The sequence below is a fragment of the Equus przewalskii genome, chromosome 1, assembly GCF_037783145.1.
Source record: "Equus przewalskii isolate Varuska chromosome 1, EquPr2, whole genome shotgun sequence".
Lineage (NCBI taxonomy): Eukaryota > Metazoa > Chordata > Mammalia > Perissodactyla > Equidae > Equus > Equus przewalskii.
Genome location: NC_091831.1, coordinates 170,697,016 through 170,715,106, shown reverse-complemented (window position 1 = coordinate 170,715,106; position 18,091 = coordinate 170,697,016). Strand labels below are relative to the sequence as shown.

Here is an 18,091-nt window from a genome sequence, read left to right as displayed (position 1 = left end):
TGGTCTGGGCCTCCATTGACTTTGAATGGTCAGCGGTGCAGCAGGCGGAGGTACCTAGCCAGGCAATTTGAAATCCGAAGTGGTACTGGAGGAGAGGTCAAGGACCGCAGAAGACGGGGCAGTCATCTGAGTGGGATCATGCAGAGGGGAAAGTTGTCCGGAAGGAGGTAGGAAATCGAGTGGAGGCCAGTACAGAAAGAGGGGAGGAAATGGTCTCACAATCGAGAAGCTGTCATCTGCCTCAAGTATCGAGTGGAGTCGGCTAAGGGCTGAGCAAAGGTTGGGACCAGAAGAGGCCAAGAAAAGGTAATTAGGCGATAACTGGTGGCAGCCTAGCAACTTTCCAGTAGACAGACTGAGGAGAATAGTGTGAGTGCAAAGTACCCGCGCGTTGAAAAGAAAGGAGAAGGGCTTGAGGCAAGGAGGTTAGAGGGACATCGGGCGCTAGTGTCTGGGAACCTGCTGGCCCGGATTTCAGGCTGCATGTCCCTCAGCATCTAGATTTCTGCTTCTTCACGTCACGAGGGGAGACAATGCACGTAGAGTGTTCATCTCAGAGACTGCCACTCATGAAGGGGCTGATTACTATTTCCGGTAGTAGGGTAGCCGTTTCCAGCTGAGCAGAAACTGCGCAAGGCTGTGGTGGGACCCGGCGACCCGCCCCCTCTCCCCGCCCCCTCTCCCCGCCCCCTCTCCCCGCCCCCTCTCCCCGCCCCCTCTCCCCGCCCCCTCTCCCCGCCCCCTCTCCCCGCCCCCTCTCCCCGCCCCCTCTCCCCGCCCCCTCGCTGGGGCTATCTGCGCAGGCGCGCAGGAAGGGCGCGGAAGTGCGGGCGGAAGTGGCGTGCGGAACGCTTTAGGGAAGGGACCCGCGCAGTAAACAGATACTGTGCGAACGCCTGTAGACGGTATCTGGGCGCGCAGGCCATCATGAATCGGTTCCAAGGTGACTATGACCCCTACGCAGTTGAAGAGCCTAGCGACGAGGAGCCGGCTTTGAGCAGGTGGGCCCCTGCCGCGCCCCGGCCCCGAGACTTCGGGCCGAGGCCAGGCCTTAGCCTCCTCCCCGGGCTGCGCCTGCCGGGCCCGTGCGGCCCCTCTCCCCAGCGGTTCGGGCGCTTGTCGCGCCCCGCTGTCCCCTGTGGGACGCCGAGGGGGTTCTGGTGAGGTCGCGCACCCACGGGGGAGGCGGGGCTGACACCCGCTCAGGGAAGAGGGATATTGTGGAATCACGCGTATGTCTTCAAAAGCCGTGAGATCGAATCTTGCCTGTGCAGCTTACTAGCAGTGTGACCTCAGCTTCTCATCTGTAAAAAGGAAATATAATAATTACATCGTAAGTATGTCGTGAGGCTCGTGGGATTTAATGTGAAATGACAATCTTGAAGACTAAACTGCCATAAACAGAAGTAAGGGAATATTTGACAGACCTTTTTTTTTGAGCACCTATTATGTGCTTGCTTTGGGCTACAGAGGTCAGTCATAAGATATTTGTCTTTTACGGTATAGAAGAGCTCAGACTCCTGTGAAGATTTCCGTGGTGGGGAGTGAGGATGCGTTCCAAGATTCCCTGTGAAAAAGCGTTTCAGTTAATGAGTCCGGTCTGTAAAGGGGGTATATGTAGGCTTCAATTAGTAATTCAGTTTGATTGAAATATAGCAGTGTTTCCTGGGCTTGAGTCATTCTGCCATTACCATCTCCATATTCACCTGTGTTGTTATTTATTTAATATTTTTCTTTAAGTCAATTTACATTTTTGTAGTTAAATTTCTTTAGGGAAACTTTGTAATCTTGTGACAGTTGCCACTGGTAAGGTGCCTATAAAAATAAATACTGTGAAAATGAAACAGTGTTATTAGTATTGCCTGCTCGAGGCTCTGCATCGAATGCTGCTTGTTTTAAAAAGGGCGATTGATGTTAGATGTTTAAGAGGTGTCTGTCAGGATTTGATTTTACCCTACTTGTAAGCTAATATTTTATAGCCTGTTACTGTTTCATGGAAGCTGGCAGAAGACGTGAGACTCCTGAGTCAGAGACAACTCACAGCACAGCAAACAGCAGGAGCATCAAGTTTGTGTTGGTTGCTCTTATTTCCCAACTCTTACAGGTGTTACATGGAGAGGCCCAGACGGATGCTACACATTCGGTGGGTTGGCATCCTGGCTGAGGACCACTTGGGCCTGGAGAATCCACTTCTTTTACAGCAGGCAGTAAATCAGCCTGTTCTTTGCCTTGGAAAGAGAGATTGCCTCATCCCTCAGGGTTGTTCACTGCAAACACAGGCCTGGGTGAAGAGTGGTCAGAACCTTGCATTCTTGGCGTGCTCGGGAATGTGTGAGGCCCGTGATGTGTTGACACACCTGGCAGTGCTAAATGCTGAGACTTCTCTTGAAATAATCACAAGCATTGAAGAAAATTTGCAAAAAATAGAACTCTCTTGCCTTGTGATTCACTTTTAAATTAAACTTTTTATTTTGAGGTAGATTCACATGCAGTTGTGAGAAATAATGCAGAGAGACACTGTGTCCCCTCTACCCAGTTTCCCCCGATGTTAATGTACTGCAAAACTCTAGTACCATATCACAGCTGGGATAGCGACATTGATACAGTCGAGACACAGAACATCTCCATCACCACAAGGATTCCTCATATTACCACTTCCTGCCCCTGCGCCCTACTTAACCTCTGGTAACCACTAATCTATTCTTCATTTCTGAAATTTTGTCATTTTTCAAGAATATTATATAAATAGAATCATGCAGTATATAACCTTTTGGGATTGGCTTTTTTCGCTCAGCATAATTCTCTGCAGATTCGTTGACATTGTTGCAGGTATCAGAAGTTCATTCCTTTTTCTTGCTGAGCAGTGTTCTGCATTTGTTTAACCATTCATTCGTTGAAGGACATCTGGTTGTTTCCAGTTTGGGCTATTGTGAATAAAACTGCTATAAACATTCATCTATAGCTTTTTGTGTGAATTTAAGCTTTCATTTCTGTGGGATAAATGCCCAGGAGTGTGATTGCTGTGTTGTCTGGTAGTTGCTGTTCAGTTTTATAAGAAACTACCAACCTGTTTTCCATAATGGTGGTACCATTTTACATCCCCACCAGCAATGGCTTCATTGTTATTTAGTGAGTTGTCTGCTTTCCACTGCTTAAAATAATCTACATTCCCACATTTTGGGAACACTGGTATGTAGGATAAATTAGTTTCTCAACCTTGGCAGTGTTGACATCTTGGATCAGATAATTCTCTATTGTGGCTTGTCCTGTGCATTGTGGGATCTTTAGCAGCATCCCTGGCCTCTACCCACTAGATGTCAGTAGCCCCTCCTGCCGCCTCTGAGTGTGACAATCAAAAATGTGTCTAACTATGCCAAATGTTCCCTGGGGGGCAAAATTGCCCCCATTTGAAGACTGCTGGAGTAGTTCAAGGGTAATGGTAAGCGATCAGATTGAAAAGATAAGTTGGAGCCAGATTGTGGAAGGTTCTTTTGAATACTGTGCTCGGAGATTTGGCTATGGATGATTTCTTTCATAGTTGAGTAGGGATGTGATGAGAGTTCTTTAGGAATAGCATTCTGGCAGCAGGGTTAAGGGTAGAATGAAGCAGAAGAGTTTGGGTGCCTGGAGAGCCTTAGGATGTGGTGGTACGGGCAGAGTTAAGAGGACCCGAGTGAATGTAGTGGTAAGGGAGAAAGGGAGCATGTTGGTGAGGATGAGGAATGGGTGTAGAATCTGATAAGGCCTCTATCATTAGCAAAACTGGTGTGAATTGCATTTTTCTGATTTACCTTCTGCTGGAGGCTCAAAGGCATTGTTCCAGAAGGGAAAAATAGAGAAGCAGAAACCAGGAATAGTCTGTAACTGTTCATCAGACCATGGATAATTGAACATTATGTATGCACTGCTGATTATATTAGAAATGTCTTGGGCGTTTCCTTCATTTTGATAACATTTCATTCTTTCTGATATCTGGTTTAATTCTGTCATACTGCTATTGATGGGGAAACTCTGGCACAAAAGGCTGAGTAAATTGGCAGAAATTGCTCAGAAGAATTTGGCGTATAATTTAGCTTTCTCTCTCTTTATAGTTCTCTGTAGCACTGTGCCTTTTAAACTATAATATTTAATTGTTGCCTGTTAACATTTTGTTTGGCTATGTTAGCTGTGTATTGGGTATATATATTAAGTTTTATTTAAGTATCCAGAGTTTTAAAAAACTCCCAGTTCTGTGAAGTAAACTTGTTATTACCGATGGGGATTATGAATTGGTGCAATACTTTCGGAAAGCAGTATGATAATTCAAGAAGTCAGAAAGAGGTTTGTATCTGATTCTAGACATTTATCCTAAGGAAATCAAGATACAAAAGTACATATACAGGACTGTTTGTTGTAGTGTTTAATAGCAAAGAGTTAGAGATAATGTACAGCATCTACAAGAGGAAATGTTTTGCAGACATTAAAAAATATATTTGTAAATATGCAGAAACAGTTGATCTATTAAGTGAGAATGTAATATGACAGATAGATCAAATGTAACCTTGTAAAACTTAAAATTGTTGGGCAGCGACATGATGGGAGTTTTAAGTTATTTTAATCCTTTAATATTCCTGTTCTTTATGATTTAAATATGCACTAGTTCTGAAGATGAAGTGGATGTGCTTTTACATGGAACTCCTGACCAGAAACGAAAACTCATCAGAGAGTGCCTTACTGGAGAAAGTGAATCGTCTAGTGAAGATGAATTTGAAAAAGAAATGGAGGCTGAATTAAATTCCACCATAAAAACAATGGAGGACAAGCTGTCCTCTCTGGAAACAGGTAAACTTTTAGTTAGATTTTCATAGAGATATTTTCCTAAGCTCTTTAAGGGCAGGAATCTTATTTGTGTTCTGTTGTGTCTCCAGCATTTTCAGTAGGTACTCAGTAAATATTTATTGAGTGAATGACTAAATGTGTTTGGCAACCTGAGCATAGTTTTCTTTGATGTCTAGTGAAGAAGTTTCCTGTGTTGTTGAAAAGAAACTATTTGGTACTGTTTACTTATGTGATTTCCTTTTGTAATTTTTACCCCAGGATTAAAAAAAAAAAAGACACACAAGCTTATAGAAGTATTTTTAGGGTTATGTAGCACTGATATGGCAGATTGAATGATGTGTCACCACAAATTCCTGTCTCATTTTAGTAAGTAAGGAGACATACTTCATTTTGATATTTGGTCTTTATGTAAAATGTGCCTGACCTGAAACTGGTTTGTGAAAGTACGACCCCTCAGCCTTGGTTTCTGTGTTGATGTGCTAGTGTATTAACTGTTAAGAACTGAAAGCATATATGATAATAAGAATGAAAGCAAAAGCAGACGTTAAATGAGAGGAAGAATTAGGGATGCAGGCATATGATGACGTAAGTACAGGTAATGTCGTGGCACAAGGCACAAGAGCAGGAGTCCTTGACTCCGTCCCCTGCCTCTCGGTAAGGCTTTTATCCTCTTTCCCTTAAAGCTTCTTAAAACAAGATGTTTACTCCTGGGTCTCCACAGTATTCTGCATGGCCGAAAGGTAGAGATTGTATGCTGGCAACCTGGAAATATGCCGGTTTTATTTAATTAGATTTATGGGAAGTGAGAGAGAATAGTTTTCTCATGATTTGGAACACTTAATCAAGGAGGAACAGTTCTCTGTGATTGCAGAGAGCGCAGAAATCCAGTTAAGTCATTGACGTGAAAGTATTTTTCCATTCAAGTGAAATTGGGAATGAGTTGGTATTACTTTGAGGTGATAGAAGAATATATGGAGTGTTTTCTTGTCAATTATGTATGGTTTAGTCTGTAAACTTCCCTTGTGGTTTGAATAGGGTCTTCCCTGGGAAATGGGAAAGTTGGAGCAGTTCCCACAAAGTACTATGATGATATATATTTTGATTCTGATTCTGAGGATGAAGACAAAGCAGGTAAGTAACATGTTTACCAGATTTAGCAGTTATATTTTATGAAAAAAGGTTTGCCTAGCAATTATTTGATGTAAGGATTTCCCTGTGAGTTTTATCTTTTAGGAAATTGTGGGCTGGGGCCGGCCCCGTGGCCGAGTGGTTAAGTTCACGTGCTCCACTTCGGCGGCCCAGGGTTTCGCCGGTTTGGATCCTGGGCGCGGACGTGGCACCGCTCATCAGGCCATGTTGAGGCGGCGTCCCACATGCCACAACTAGAAGGACCCACAACTAAAATATACAACTATGTACTGGGGGGATTTGGGGAGAAAAAAGCAGGGGGAAAAAAAGAGAAATTGCAGGCCCTTGATGTGAAAACAAAAGCTGGATTGATGAATCAGAACAGATGGGAATGCGTACGTATGAAGACATGGGACCAACAGCTGTGCTGCGTAGCCACCCCTGGGGAGAGGGAGAGTCTGTCCCCACTCAGGACCTCCTTCCTCGGGGCTCCTGGTTCTCTTCCCTCAGGTTCCTTAGAGTGCAACATGTGCTGTCACACCTGCAAACAGTGTCTATATTTTTACTCTCTTGCAGAATTTTTCCTGACTCGTTGCTTTTTTTTAATCAATCTCTCTGTTCCTTGGATTTGATTTTCTATAAAATTTGAGCAAAGTTGAACAAACAAGAGCTAAAACTAATCATATCAGTAATTGCACTGGAATATACCAATAACAAATTTATTAAAGAAGTAATTTTGTATTTTTATATATTATTGCCTAAATATTGACCTGCTCAAGTACATTTTAAAAGTCTAGTGTATATGGATGACCATAGTTTTTTTTTTTCACTCATTTTGAGATAACTTTTGTTCTGATTTCAGTAGCATATATATATGGGAATATATATAGTAGAGAATTTAAACATCAAAAATAGTTTCTATTCTGGCTTGATTTGAGTGGCCTTTTTGAGACTCTGAATTCTCATTGTTTGGGCTCACTTTTTGAGCTACCAGTTTTTGGTGAAGAAACAGTTTTTGCCTCCTCTGGCATAATTTTCGTGCCGTATTAATTTGACAAGAACTTTATTTGGAGGAATAGTTTAAAAAATGTTTTTAGGAAAATAGAAAAAAATATATAGCTTAGGAAACTGGATTCTTCATTCTGTATTAAAGAGATGTGAACTTTAGACATGATGCTTAGCCACATCCTTAACATTTTCAAAATTAGCACAGGTGACCAAGAAGAAAAAGAAGAAACGACACAGGATTCCAACAAATGATGAATTGCTGTATGATCCTGAGAAGGATAACAGAGATCAGGCCTGGGTTGATGCGCAGAGAAGAGGGTAAGAACTTAAGTTTAATATTTAGAATCTTTAGAAAAAATAATTTTCACTACATTCATATTTTGAATGTATGTGTATATGTTTATACAGACATAAACAGAGAAGTTTTAGAAAAAACAGCTGAATAGTTTATTTTGAAAATAGCTAGCAAGTTGCTGTCAGACAATTGATTTTTAAAAAACGGTTGTTGAGGGCCTGGCCCCATGGCTGAGAGTTTAAGTTCGTGCCCTCTGCTTGGTTGGCCTGGGTTTCACCGGTTTGGATCCTGGGCGTGGACATGGCACTGCTCCTCAGGCCATGCTGAGGTGGTGTCCCACATAGCACAGCCAGAATATACAACTGTGTAGTGGGGCCTTTGGGGAGAAGAAAAGAAAAAAAGATGATTGGCAATAGATGTTAGCTCGGGTGCCAATCTTTAAAAAGAAAAGAAGCAAAGAAAAAAAACCCATTGTTAAATTCAAACTGCTGTAGTCAGTTTTTCCATTCAAGAAACGAGGCTGACTTTTTTCAAATGGTCGCAATTTAAAATTACTGGGAGATAAAATTTATGAGGGTGAAGAATGGATGTTATCTTTTGTGCTTGAATTGTTTTTTTTAACTGTTTACAAATTTGATTTTTTAAATTGAGGTGAAATTCACATAACCTAATTAACCATTTTGAAGCGAACAATTTGGTGGCATTTAGTATATTCACAGTGTTGTGCAGTCACCACCTCTATTTAATTTCACGGCGTTTTCATCATCCCAAGAGGAAACTCCATGGTCCTTTTCAAATTTGATTTTATAAAGGCCATTATGTTCCCTCCTCCACGCTCCTCCTTTTTCTGTTCTAGCTACCATGGTTTTGGAATGCAGAGGCCTCGTCAACAACAGCAGCCTGTTCCAAATAGTGATGCTGTCTTGAATTGCCCTGCCTGCATGACTACACTGTGTCTTGATTGTCAAAGGTAATAAAGTGTAACAACACATACACACACACAAAACAAAGAAACAACTTGGTTGTCCTTTGTTTAAATCTGAAATAGACTTGAGGTACTTAGGAATTCTGATAAAGTTCTGTACTCATATATCCTTGGTGCTACATGACTGATCTTCATACAAATAATTATGCTTATCTGTAGTTCTGTTGTAAGTAGCTTTTCTAATAAAGCACTTGCCAGTGCTGACAAGAATTCAGTGAAGGGGCTGGCCCCGTGGCTGAGTGGTTAAGTTCGCGCACTCAGCTGCAGGCGGCCCAGTGTTTCATTGGTTCGAATCCTGGGCGTAGACATGGTACTGCTCATCAAACCATGCTGAGGCAGTGTCCCACATGCCACAACTAGAAGGACCCACAACGAAGAATATACAACTAGGTATCAGGGGGCTTTGGGGAGAAAAAGGAAAAAAATAAAACAACAACAACAACAAAAAAAAGAATTCAGTGAAACTGTATATATGTTGTGAATGACATAATCTCTCAAATACACTCTTTTTTTAATTGTGATAAAATATATGTAACATAAAATTTACTATTTTAACCATTTAAAAAATTTTTCTGTTGAATATTTTATTTGAATATTCAGCTTATTGTCAACTATACTATTTTTTAAAATTTTTTTCCAGTTTTATTGAGATATAATTGACATATAACATTGTGTAAATTTAAGGTGTACAATATGATTTGATATATGTGCATTGCAAAATGATTATCACAATAAGATTAGTTAATACATCCTTCACCTCGCATAGTTACTTTTTTTGTGTATTGGTGAAAACCTTTGAGATCTACTCTCTTAGCATCTTTCAGATATGCAATATGGTACTGTTAGCTATAGTCATCATGCTGTACATTGCATTCCCAGAACTCGCTCATCTTGTAACTGGAAGTTTGTACCCTCTGACCATCTTCATTCATCCCCCCCACCCACATCTACTCTCTTTTTCTGAGTTCAGTTTTTTTAGATTCCACATATAAGTGAGATCATAGAGTATGTAGTTTTCCGTATATAGATCTTTCACCTCCTTGGTTAAATTTATGCCTAAGTATTTTATTATTTTTGATGCTATTGTGAGTGGGATTGTTCTCTTAATTTCTTTTTCAGGTAGTTTGTTGTTAGTATATAGAAATGCAACTGATTTTTGTATATTGATTTTGTGTCCTGCAACTTTGCTGAATTCATTTATTCCAACAGTTTTTTGCTGGAGTCTTTAGAATTTTTGAAGATCTTGATCTATAAGATCATGTCCTCTGCAAACAAAGACAATTTAGTTTCTTTCTTTCCTATGTGGATACCTATTTCTTATTCTTTCCTACTTTCTCTGGCTAGGACTTCCAGTACTGTGTTGAATAGGACTGGTGAGAGTGGCCACCCTTGTTTTGTGCCCTGTTTTAGCCATTTTTAAGTGTACAACTCAGTGACGTTAACTATATTCACAGTGTTGTGCAGCCATCACCACTATCCAATTCCAGAACTCTTTCATCATTCCAACCAGAAACTTTGTACCCATGAAGCAATAATTCCCCATTCTTTACCCCTACCCACTCCAGTCTCTGTTAACCTCGATTCTGCTTTCCTTTTCAGATTGTTCATTGCTAGTGTAGAGAAATACAACAGATTTTTTTGTGTGTTGATTTTGTACCCTGCAACTTTACCGAATTCATTTATTTGATAACAGTTTTTTTGTGTAATCTTTAGAGTTTTCTATATATAAAATCATGTCATCTGTGAACAAAGATAATTTTACTTCTTTCCAATCTGGATGCCTTTTATTTCTTTTTCTTACCTAATTCCTCTGATTAGAACTTCCAGTACTATGTTGAATAGAAGTGGTGAAAGCAGGCATTTTTTTCTTGTTTCTGATCTCAGAGGAAAAGTTTTCACTCTTTCATCATTGCTTGTGATGTTAGCTTTGGGTTTTTCATATATATAGCCTTTATTGTATTGAGGAAGTTTCCTTCTGTTCCTAGTTTATTCCGTTTTTTAATCACGAAAGGATATTGAATTTTGTCAAATGCTTTTCTGCATCAGTTGAGATGATCATGTGTTTTTTCCCTTCATTCTGTTAATCCAAATATACTCCCTTCCTTTTCCTTTTTTCCCCCCTTTTTTGGTGGCCTTATAAATGCCTACCTTAGTCCATGTTCTGAATCGAGTTAACTGAAACTAAGCAATGATGTAGGTGGTGGATTTGTTCTAGGAACTAATGAGTACCCAAAAGCAGTTTATTCTTATTAGCTAGCTTGAGGTTTTTTTTTTTATCGTCTGCAACAATTAATTTCTGTACTCATATGAGCTCTTAAGCGTTTTGTATTGTTGCCCACAGCCGCAAAGGGCGAGGAACGACAGGTACCGCCAAGGCTACTTGGTTGTTTAAGCAATCAAAGTTTATTGGTAAAGGGAAACAGAACAAGGACCAGGGATAAAGGGGAACAACAAATCAGTACTTACAACATCCACACCATAATCAGCCGGGGAAGTCCCAATAGTTTGTAGGGCGGGTGGGAGTGCCGATTGTCCAGGTCTGAGGCAAAGTGTCCTTTCCTCAGTGAGACTTCCCAGGCTGATTATGGTGTGGATGTTGTAAGTACTGATTTGTTGTTCCCCTTTATCCCTGCTCCTTGTTCTGTTTCCCTTTATCAATAAACTTTGATTGCTTAAACAACCCAAGTAGCCTTGGCGGTACCTGTCATTCCTCGCCCTTTGCGGCTGTGGGCAACATGTATATAAATCAACACCTAGAATATGTTATTGAAAGAAAGAAAAAATAAAATGTCTTTGTACTTAAGCTGCTTTTCTTCCAAAGTAAACGGTGTTACAGGGTTCCCATACTCAAAAGAAATTGCTTCATGATCTAACAGTGGAAATTGACCTTAATAAAAATTGTTTTCTGGTGGGCCGGCCCCGTGGCTGAGTGGTTGAGTTCGCGTCCTCTGTTTCGGCAGCCCAGGGTTTCGCCTGTTTGGATCCTGGGCGCGGACATGGCATCACTCATTGGGCCATCTTGAGGCCTCATCCCACATGCCACAACTGGAGGGACCTACAACTAGAATATACAACTATGTACTGGGGGGATTTGTGGAGAAAAATCAGAAAGAAAAAAAAAAAGATTTGCAGTAGTTGTTAGTTCAGGTGCCAATCTTTAAAAAAAAATTGTGTTCTGTATTAATATAGGATTCCAGTACAGTGGTGTATAAATGAAGTTTTTATAGTTTTATCTGGAGAAGCACTGGCTTGCACAGTCTTAAATTCCTGGTGGTCGGGGGGTGATGCGGTGGTGGTAGAGATCAACATTTGTAACTAACGAGTGCATAACTTGAGTTCATTGTTCTTAGCCAGACAGGTATTTCTGTTACATGAAGTTCAAGGGGAAAAAAAAGAAAAGCAGCTTGCTAAGTGGAGAAAGATGTAGGAAACTATTAAGTATATGAGGAGAACAAAGGAAGCGTTGTCTGTTCATTAGACTGCAGGAATAAGGCCAAGAGTGGGCATTATGAGGTCAGAAGCTCTTTAACCTATTAAAAGTAGCTTTTACTAAAATGGTAACCAGATGGTACCATCTGGAATGAGAGGTGGGCAGAGTCTCAGGCCACAACGGGAAAAGACACAAAGATTATTTAAACGTCACCTCTCAAGTTTTTCTGCAGCTTTTCTTGTTCTCAATTTGAGAAGCAAATCAATTTTTTCTGAGAGAAAAGTTACTTTTAAGGCAGTAGAAAGGAAGATATATTCATTCTTTATACTATCATTTATTAACAAGTTTCTTCCTATTCTTAAAATAGCTCTTAAATTTCTTTACCTTTCCTATTTTGTTCTTGTGTCTTTACTTTGGTTGGTATTTCAGTTTTCGGTGTTCTCAAATTTTATCTAAATGGATAATTATTAAAACAGAACATAAATTGAAATTCTCCATTTCATTTTCTTCTTAGACATGAATCGTACAAAACTCAATATAGAGCAATGTTTGTGATGAATTGTTCTGTCAACAAAGAGGAGGTTCTAAGATACAAAACCCCAGAGAACAGGAAGAAGAGGCGAGGCCATAAGAAGATGAGGACCAACCGTGAAGATGCTGCAGAGCAGGCAGAGACGGAAGTGGAGGAAATCTATCACCCAGTTGTGTGCACCGAGTGTGCCACTGAAGTGGCAGTCTACGACAAGGATGAAGTCTTTCATTTTTTCAACGTTTTAGCAAGTCATTCCTAAGTAGCTAAGTTGGCGTTTAATTGCCCAATACTGTGTATAAGGCAAGTATGGACAGTTATTTTTCTCCTGCCTCTTCATATCAAGTGACATTCTAGTGGTTGTGTTTTGTCTTTATCTTTTTGAAAGAGAATGGTTATCATCCTTCATCCCTCCCCCTCCTTTTTTAAAAACTTTTCCACAGCTCTGATGGGACTGGTAATTCATTCCTTTTTGATGGACCTTTGGAAACTGTGGGGCTTTTTATTTATCAAAGCCCTTTAAAATTAAAGTGTTCTGGAGTTACAAGTAATCTTTGTTTCAGAGTGGTATTTTTTATTTTGGATATACCCTTGGTGTGATCAAATTAGAAACTGTTTCCTGACTTCTGTGTGTATTGTTTTTGCTAGGAAGTATCTTTATTTTCCTTCTACCCCATGTGAGAGAATGACAGTATTTAGTAACTGTTACAATTACATGGGGTTAGTATTGCCATTTGCCTTGAGTAATTAATTTAGGTCTTTCCCTAAAAGGATTGTACTTAGCAGTATTCTAAACTTAATGAATTTACATAATAAGACAGAAATTTGTGATGAGGAAGAGCAACCTCACCCTCTGGCCTTGGACTTAAAAATCCTGTTGCTTCCTTTTGTGCCTACCATTTGTCCTGGAATTTTTTTTGGCCAGCAACCAAGGTATTTTTTTTTTTTTTTTTTGCTATTAATAATATAAAAATCATTAGTGGCAGCTAGGAGGAAATGTAGGCATCTGCACATTTTAGTTTTTTAAAAGAATATGATGGGACTGTTTGTAAAAATGACATTAGGAAACTCAAGGTCCTCTTGTTATTCTAATAGAAATGTGATAGAGTGGACAGAAGTCAGGAAATACATGTACTTTTTTTTTCCACTGGGAAAGACTTTCCCTAAGCTAATATCTGTTGCCAGTCTTCCTCTCTTTTTGTTTTTTGTTTCCTCCCCAAAGCCCCAGTACATAGTTGTATATTCTAGTTGTAGGTCCTTCTGGTTCTTCTATGTGAGCCAGTGCCACAGCCTGGCTACTGACGAATGAGTGGTGTGGTTCTGTGCCCAGGAACTGAACCCAGGCTGCCGAAGTAGAGCACGCCAAAGTTTAACTGCTAGGTCATCAGAGCTAGCTCAGGAAATATGTTTTAATTCAGCCCTACCATGCTAATCTTGGGCAAGTTTGTTCCTTTGAACCTCAGTTTTCTCATCTATAAAATGAAAAGATTGGACTAGAGCAGTGATTCTCTGCAGAGGTCAGGGCTCAACAGAGCTTGAGGAAGGCCTCTGGATACATATCAGAGAATGATATACCTCCAGAAAGAAAACGTCTTTCCCACTGCTTTGCCTTCTGCGCTTTCTAAAAGCTGCACATAAGGAGAGCTGGAACGAGTGATTGTGTGGTGTTGGTAAGAATTGACTGGAGGCAGAAAAATGATAAAGAATTTGCTTCTAGGGAATTTCTGATGTCTTAATAGCACATTTAATAATTTTTATAATATGCTGATATCTCTTTGATTGGAAGCGATATGTGTACTTTTCAATGTTTTAACATGTGATAGATGATGCGTTGCAGAGTAACACTACTAGTCTGTTATTTTAACCTTGAGTTTGCCATGTTGTAGCTTTGCAAGATCTCTTTTTGTCTTACTGTCATTGCAAACCTTACTTTCTTCCCAGATCCCACAACTACACCTCCTTTGTACCCGCATCTCCACTTCAGTGGGAGGTTCTCAGTGGTCTTATACATAAAGATCACCTGGAGCAGATATTAAAAAGGCACATTGTGGCGGTCCCCATGGCTGAGTGGTTAAGTTCCCATGCTCCCCTTCAGTGGCCCAGGGTTTTGCTGGTTCAGATCCTGGGCATAGATCTAGTGCCGCTCATCAAGCCTTGCTGAGGCCACATCCCACATAGTAGAACTAGAAGGACCTACAACTAGAATATACAACTATGTACCGGGGGGCTTTGGGGGAATAAGGGAAAAAAAAAAAGAGGAAGATTGGCAATGGATGTCAGCTCAGGGCCAATCTTTAAAAAACAAACAAACTTTCTTTAAATAAAAGGTACATTGAGGTTCTACTCAGAACGTGATTCAAAATAAAAATGAGGTAGGAAATCATAAAGATGTATAAAGATGCAATTTGTGGCAGTAACAACATAAAAGGGAGGGACAGAACTGTATAGAAGCAATTTTTGTATACTGTTGAAGCTAGTTAGAAATTTAAGAGGCCAGTTGTAATCCCCAGGGTACCCGTGCAGATGTTGCAACAGGAATAAAATTTAAAGTGATTCAAGAAAAGACTATAATATACTTAAGTATTATAAAGTATAAAACTATGTGTAACTATTCATTATGTCCTTTTATTTAAAAAAACAATCTTTGAAATACCACTTAAGGAAACTGGTGGTGAACGTTGTTTTGGCTTGAAGCAGAGAGGCTGCAACAGTTTTTCCACCTGAATTTTAATGCATAGCTTTGAATATGTTTTCTGTTCTTTTGTTTTCATAGGAGGCTATCTACAATGTGATTATATTCAGATTATTCAACAATCGCAGTGCATTTCAGCATATCTTTCTCACATTTTGTAATTGTAAATATTTTTCCTCTTCTCTCTGTTAAACAGCTATATGTGAACCTTTAAAGGACCACATGTGGCCTTAATCTGTCTCAATTCCCTTTTTAAATGGAGCATAAGTTATTTAATATTTAAGTGGGGTTTAAATAAATACGTGGGCTTGGAGCTATGGTTTGGTGATCCCAGTGAAACTAATTGTTCTTTTTTCCTGATTAGATTGGCTTACTGCATTAGTTTTATATGCTGTGTAACATAATGACCACATACTTAGTGGCGTGAAATAACACACATTTATCATCCCATAATTTTTGTGAGTCAGGAGCCTGGGTGCAGCTTAGCAGTGTCCTCTACTCAGGGTTTCAGAAGTTTGTAGTCAAGTTGTTGGCCAGGTTGCATTTTCATCTGGAGACTTGACTGGGGGGGATTCCACCTCTAAGCTCCCTCAAGTTGTTGGCAGAATTCACCTCCTCATGGTTATTGGCCTGAGTTTGCTGTCTTCTTGCTGGTTGTAAACCAGGAGCTGCTCTTAGCTCCTGGAAGCCACTTGCCTCTAGATGTGGAAATACACACAACATTAAATCTATTGTTTGTTAAATCTCTCACTTGTATTTTAGAGAGTCCAGGATGTATCTGTGTTTGTGTGGTTTGTGTTTCCATGTATATCATACAGGGACTGTTTTGTGCTTGCTTCTTTTCTCAGCTCCTCATCCTCCTAACCCCTGGAAACTTTGCTCTCATGATCCCCCAGCCGTGCCTTGCAGGAACCACTTCCTCAGGCTCTCTGAACTATTACCAGTGATTTGGAAATGAGGGAGACAGGCAGTTAGGGAATGGAGGGAGAAAAGGTAGAGCCTGCCATGTGTCATATCAAATATTGAGATATACCCATATCCAGTGTTGAATATTTTTCTTATAAAACTTTATTTTTTAATTATTACTTTTTTGGTGAGGAAGATTGGCCCCGAGTGAACATCTATTGCCAATCTTCCTCTTTTTGCTTGAGGAAGATTGTCCCTGAGCTAACATCTGTGCCAATCTTCCTGTATTTTGTATGTGGGACGCCACTACGGTGTAGCTTTATGAGTGGCATGTAGGTTCACACCTGGGATCCAAACCTATGAACCCCGGGCTGCCGAAGCAGAGCATGCGAACTTAAGCACCACACTACCAGGCCGACCCCTCTTATAAAACTTTTTGAATGGATTATTTTTGTATTTGAAATTAATTGACTATGATTGACTCATTTATGATTCGATATGGTTTTTTTCAGCAACCGTGCATACATGGGAATTCTTCAGAAATGCAAAAATCAGGTTGTTTTAAAATGTAATTTTAAATTACATTTTAAATTTGTGTATATTTTAAATTAAAAATAAAGTTTATGAATTTAAGTAAACATCTCTTAATTTTTAAGTAAACATCTCTTAGTTTTATTTTCTTATTTAGAAACAATACTGTCCCCTCTCTGCCCAGAACTCAGACCCTTTCCTGTGTTCTGGAGAAGCTGGTGGGCCCCAGGCACTCTGCCTGCAGTGCCAAATGGATAAATTGCTTTTGTTTGAGTCTTTCGGTGGATCAGTAAGAGGACAAAAGGTTGGCAGCAGTTCACCAACATCGGTGCTTGGGTAATTAAGCAATTTCCATAGTCCTTAATAGTTAGCATCTCTTAATCGATGTTGGTTTATGGAACTTGTGGAAGCACAGGACAGTTTTTCTGTAGACTAAAGCAACTTTAGGCAAAGTACTTTTCATTTAGATTGTTGTGTTAGTTTGCTAGGGCTGCCATAACAAAATACCACAGACTGAGTGGCTTAAATGACGGAAACTTATTTTCTTAGAGTTCTGGAGGCTGCAAGTCCAAGATCGAGGTGTCAGCAGATTGGTTTCTTCCGAGGCCTCTCCCTGGCTTGCAGAAGGCTGCTGTCTTGCTGTGTCCTCATGTGGGCTTTCCTTTGTGTACCCATCTGTGTCTTAATCTTCTCTTAGAAAGACACCAGTTATAGTGGATTAGGGCCCACCCCATGACCTCATGTCACCTTAATTACCTCCTTAAAGACCCTATCTCCAAATATGGTCACATTTTGAGGTGCTGGGAGTTAGGACTTCAACATAGGAATTGAGGGGGGATGCAATTAAGCCCATAACAATTGTTGGCCTTTATGAAATAAGCAAAGTTGATGATGATGCACATTTCAGTTAAGGTGAGTCTTATTTCCACTGTCTTCGATGGGAAAACCAACCCCCTCAACCCCCCATGAAATGTGTCAATAGTGGGAGTAAGAGCTTAAGCTAGTACCCTCCAGATCCTCTCCTCGGGTCTTTCCTCTATGTTATATTATCCTTCTCCAGTCCTCCCTCCACCATGAGCATGCCTGCCAGGTACAAAGCTGCTCTGTTCCACGTGGGCAGCTTCTGTAACTTGGCTCCCTTTTCCCCTTTTGTCTGACATCTCGATGAACTCTCCTTATCCACCTCTTCCTTCCCCCTCTTTTGATTTCTCTTTCTCCTTCCCTCTCTTTTTCAGTGTTACTATGTGCCAAGGCTTAGAGATACAAGGTAAGAAGGGGTACAGTGTTCTTCTTTTCATTGTTTACTGTCTAGTGGAAAGAAGACAGACCTTGAAACAAGTCCATTGATTTTAGATGGTAACTAATGTGACAGTAAGGGCATAGCTGCTGGAAGAGAGTGACTGAGTGTGTGTGTGTTTTAAATTTAAATAGAACTTGGAGAAGCCCTAAGGAGATGACATTTGAGCTGAAACCTGCCCGCTGAGAAGAGTTATTTTCCCGCTGATGGATATTTGGGTTCTTATTATTCATTTATTTTGTTGTTATAAATATTGGTTCAAATTATGAACATCCTTATACATATTTCTTGATGCATATTTGCAGGAATTTCTTAGGGTTTAAATTGAGGAGTGGTGATTGCAGGTTGTAGTGTATGGGAATGTTCAGTTTTCAAGATAGTGCCAAATTGTTTTCCACAATAGGTGTACCAGTTTACACACCCACAAGGAAAACGTAAGAAATGCCATTTAAGAATCTCCCAATTGTCCTAT

At 40.2% G+C, this 18,091-nt stretch overlaps 1 protein-coding gene across 1 annotated transcript; it reads left to right on the top strand.

Moving 5' to 3' along the window:
• Window positions 1-555: 555 nt before the first annotated feature.
• Window positions 556-12,744, top strand: EAPP (E2F associated phosphoprotein). Its single transcript, XM_008509243.2, has 6 exons — window positions 556-1,001; window positions 4,640-4,821; window positions 5,854-5,949; window positions 7,155-7,272; window positions 8,106-8,219; window positions 12,179-12,744. The coding sequence occupies exons 1-6, from the start codon at window positions 928-930 to the stop codon at window positions 12,453-12,455; spliced, it is 861 nt and encodes a 286-aa protein (XP_008507465.1). The 5' UTR covers window positions 556-927; the 3' UTR covers window positions 12,456-12,744.
• Window positions 12,745-18,091: the final 5,347 nt, after the last annotated feature.

Bases quoted from the DNA above. Each gene is read 5' to 3' on its own strand.
- EAPP (XM_008509243.2), top strand. From the start codon at position 928: ATGAATCGGTTCCAAGGTGACTATGACCCCTACGCAGTTGAAGAGCCT. The intron at 1,002-4,639 runs GTGGGCCCCTGC...AATATGCACTAG, and splicing joins GAGGAGCCGGCTTTGAGCAG to TTCTGAAGATGAAGTGGATG. The intron at 7,273-8,105 runs GTAAGAACTTAA...TTTCTGTTCTAG, and splicing joins GTTGATGCGCAGAGAAGAGG to CTACCATGGTTTTGGAATGC.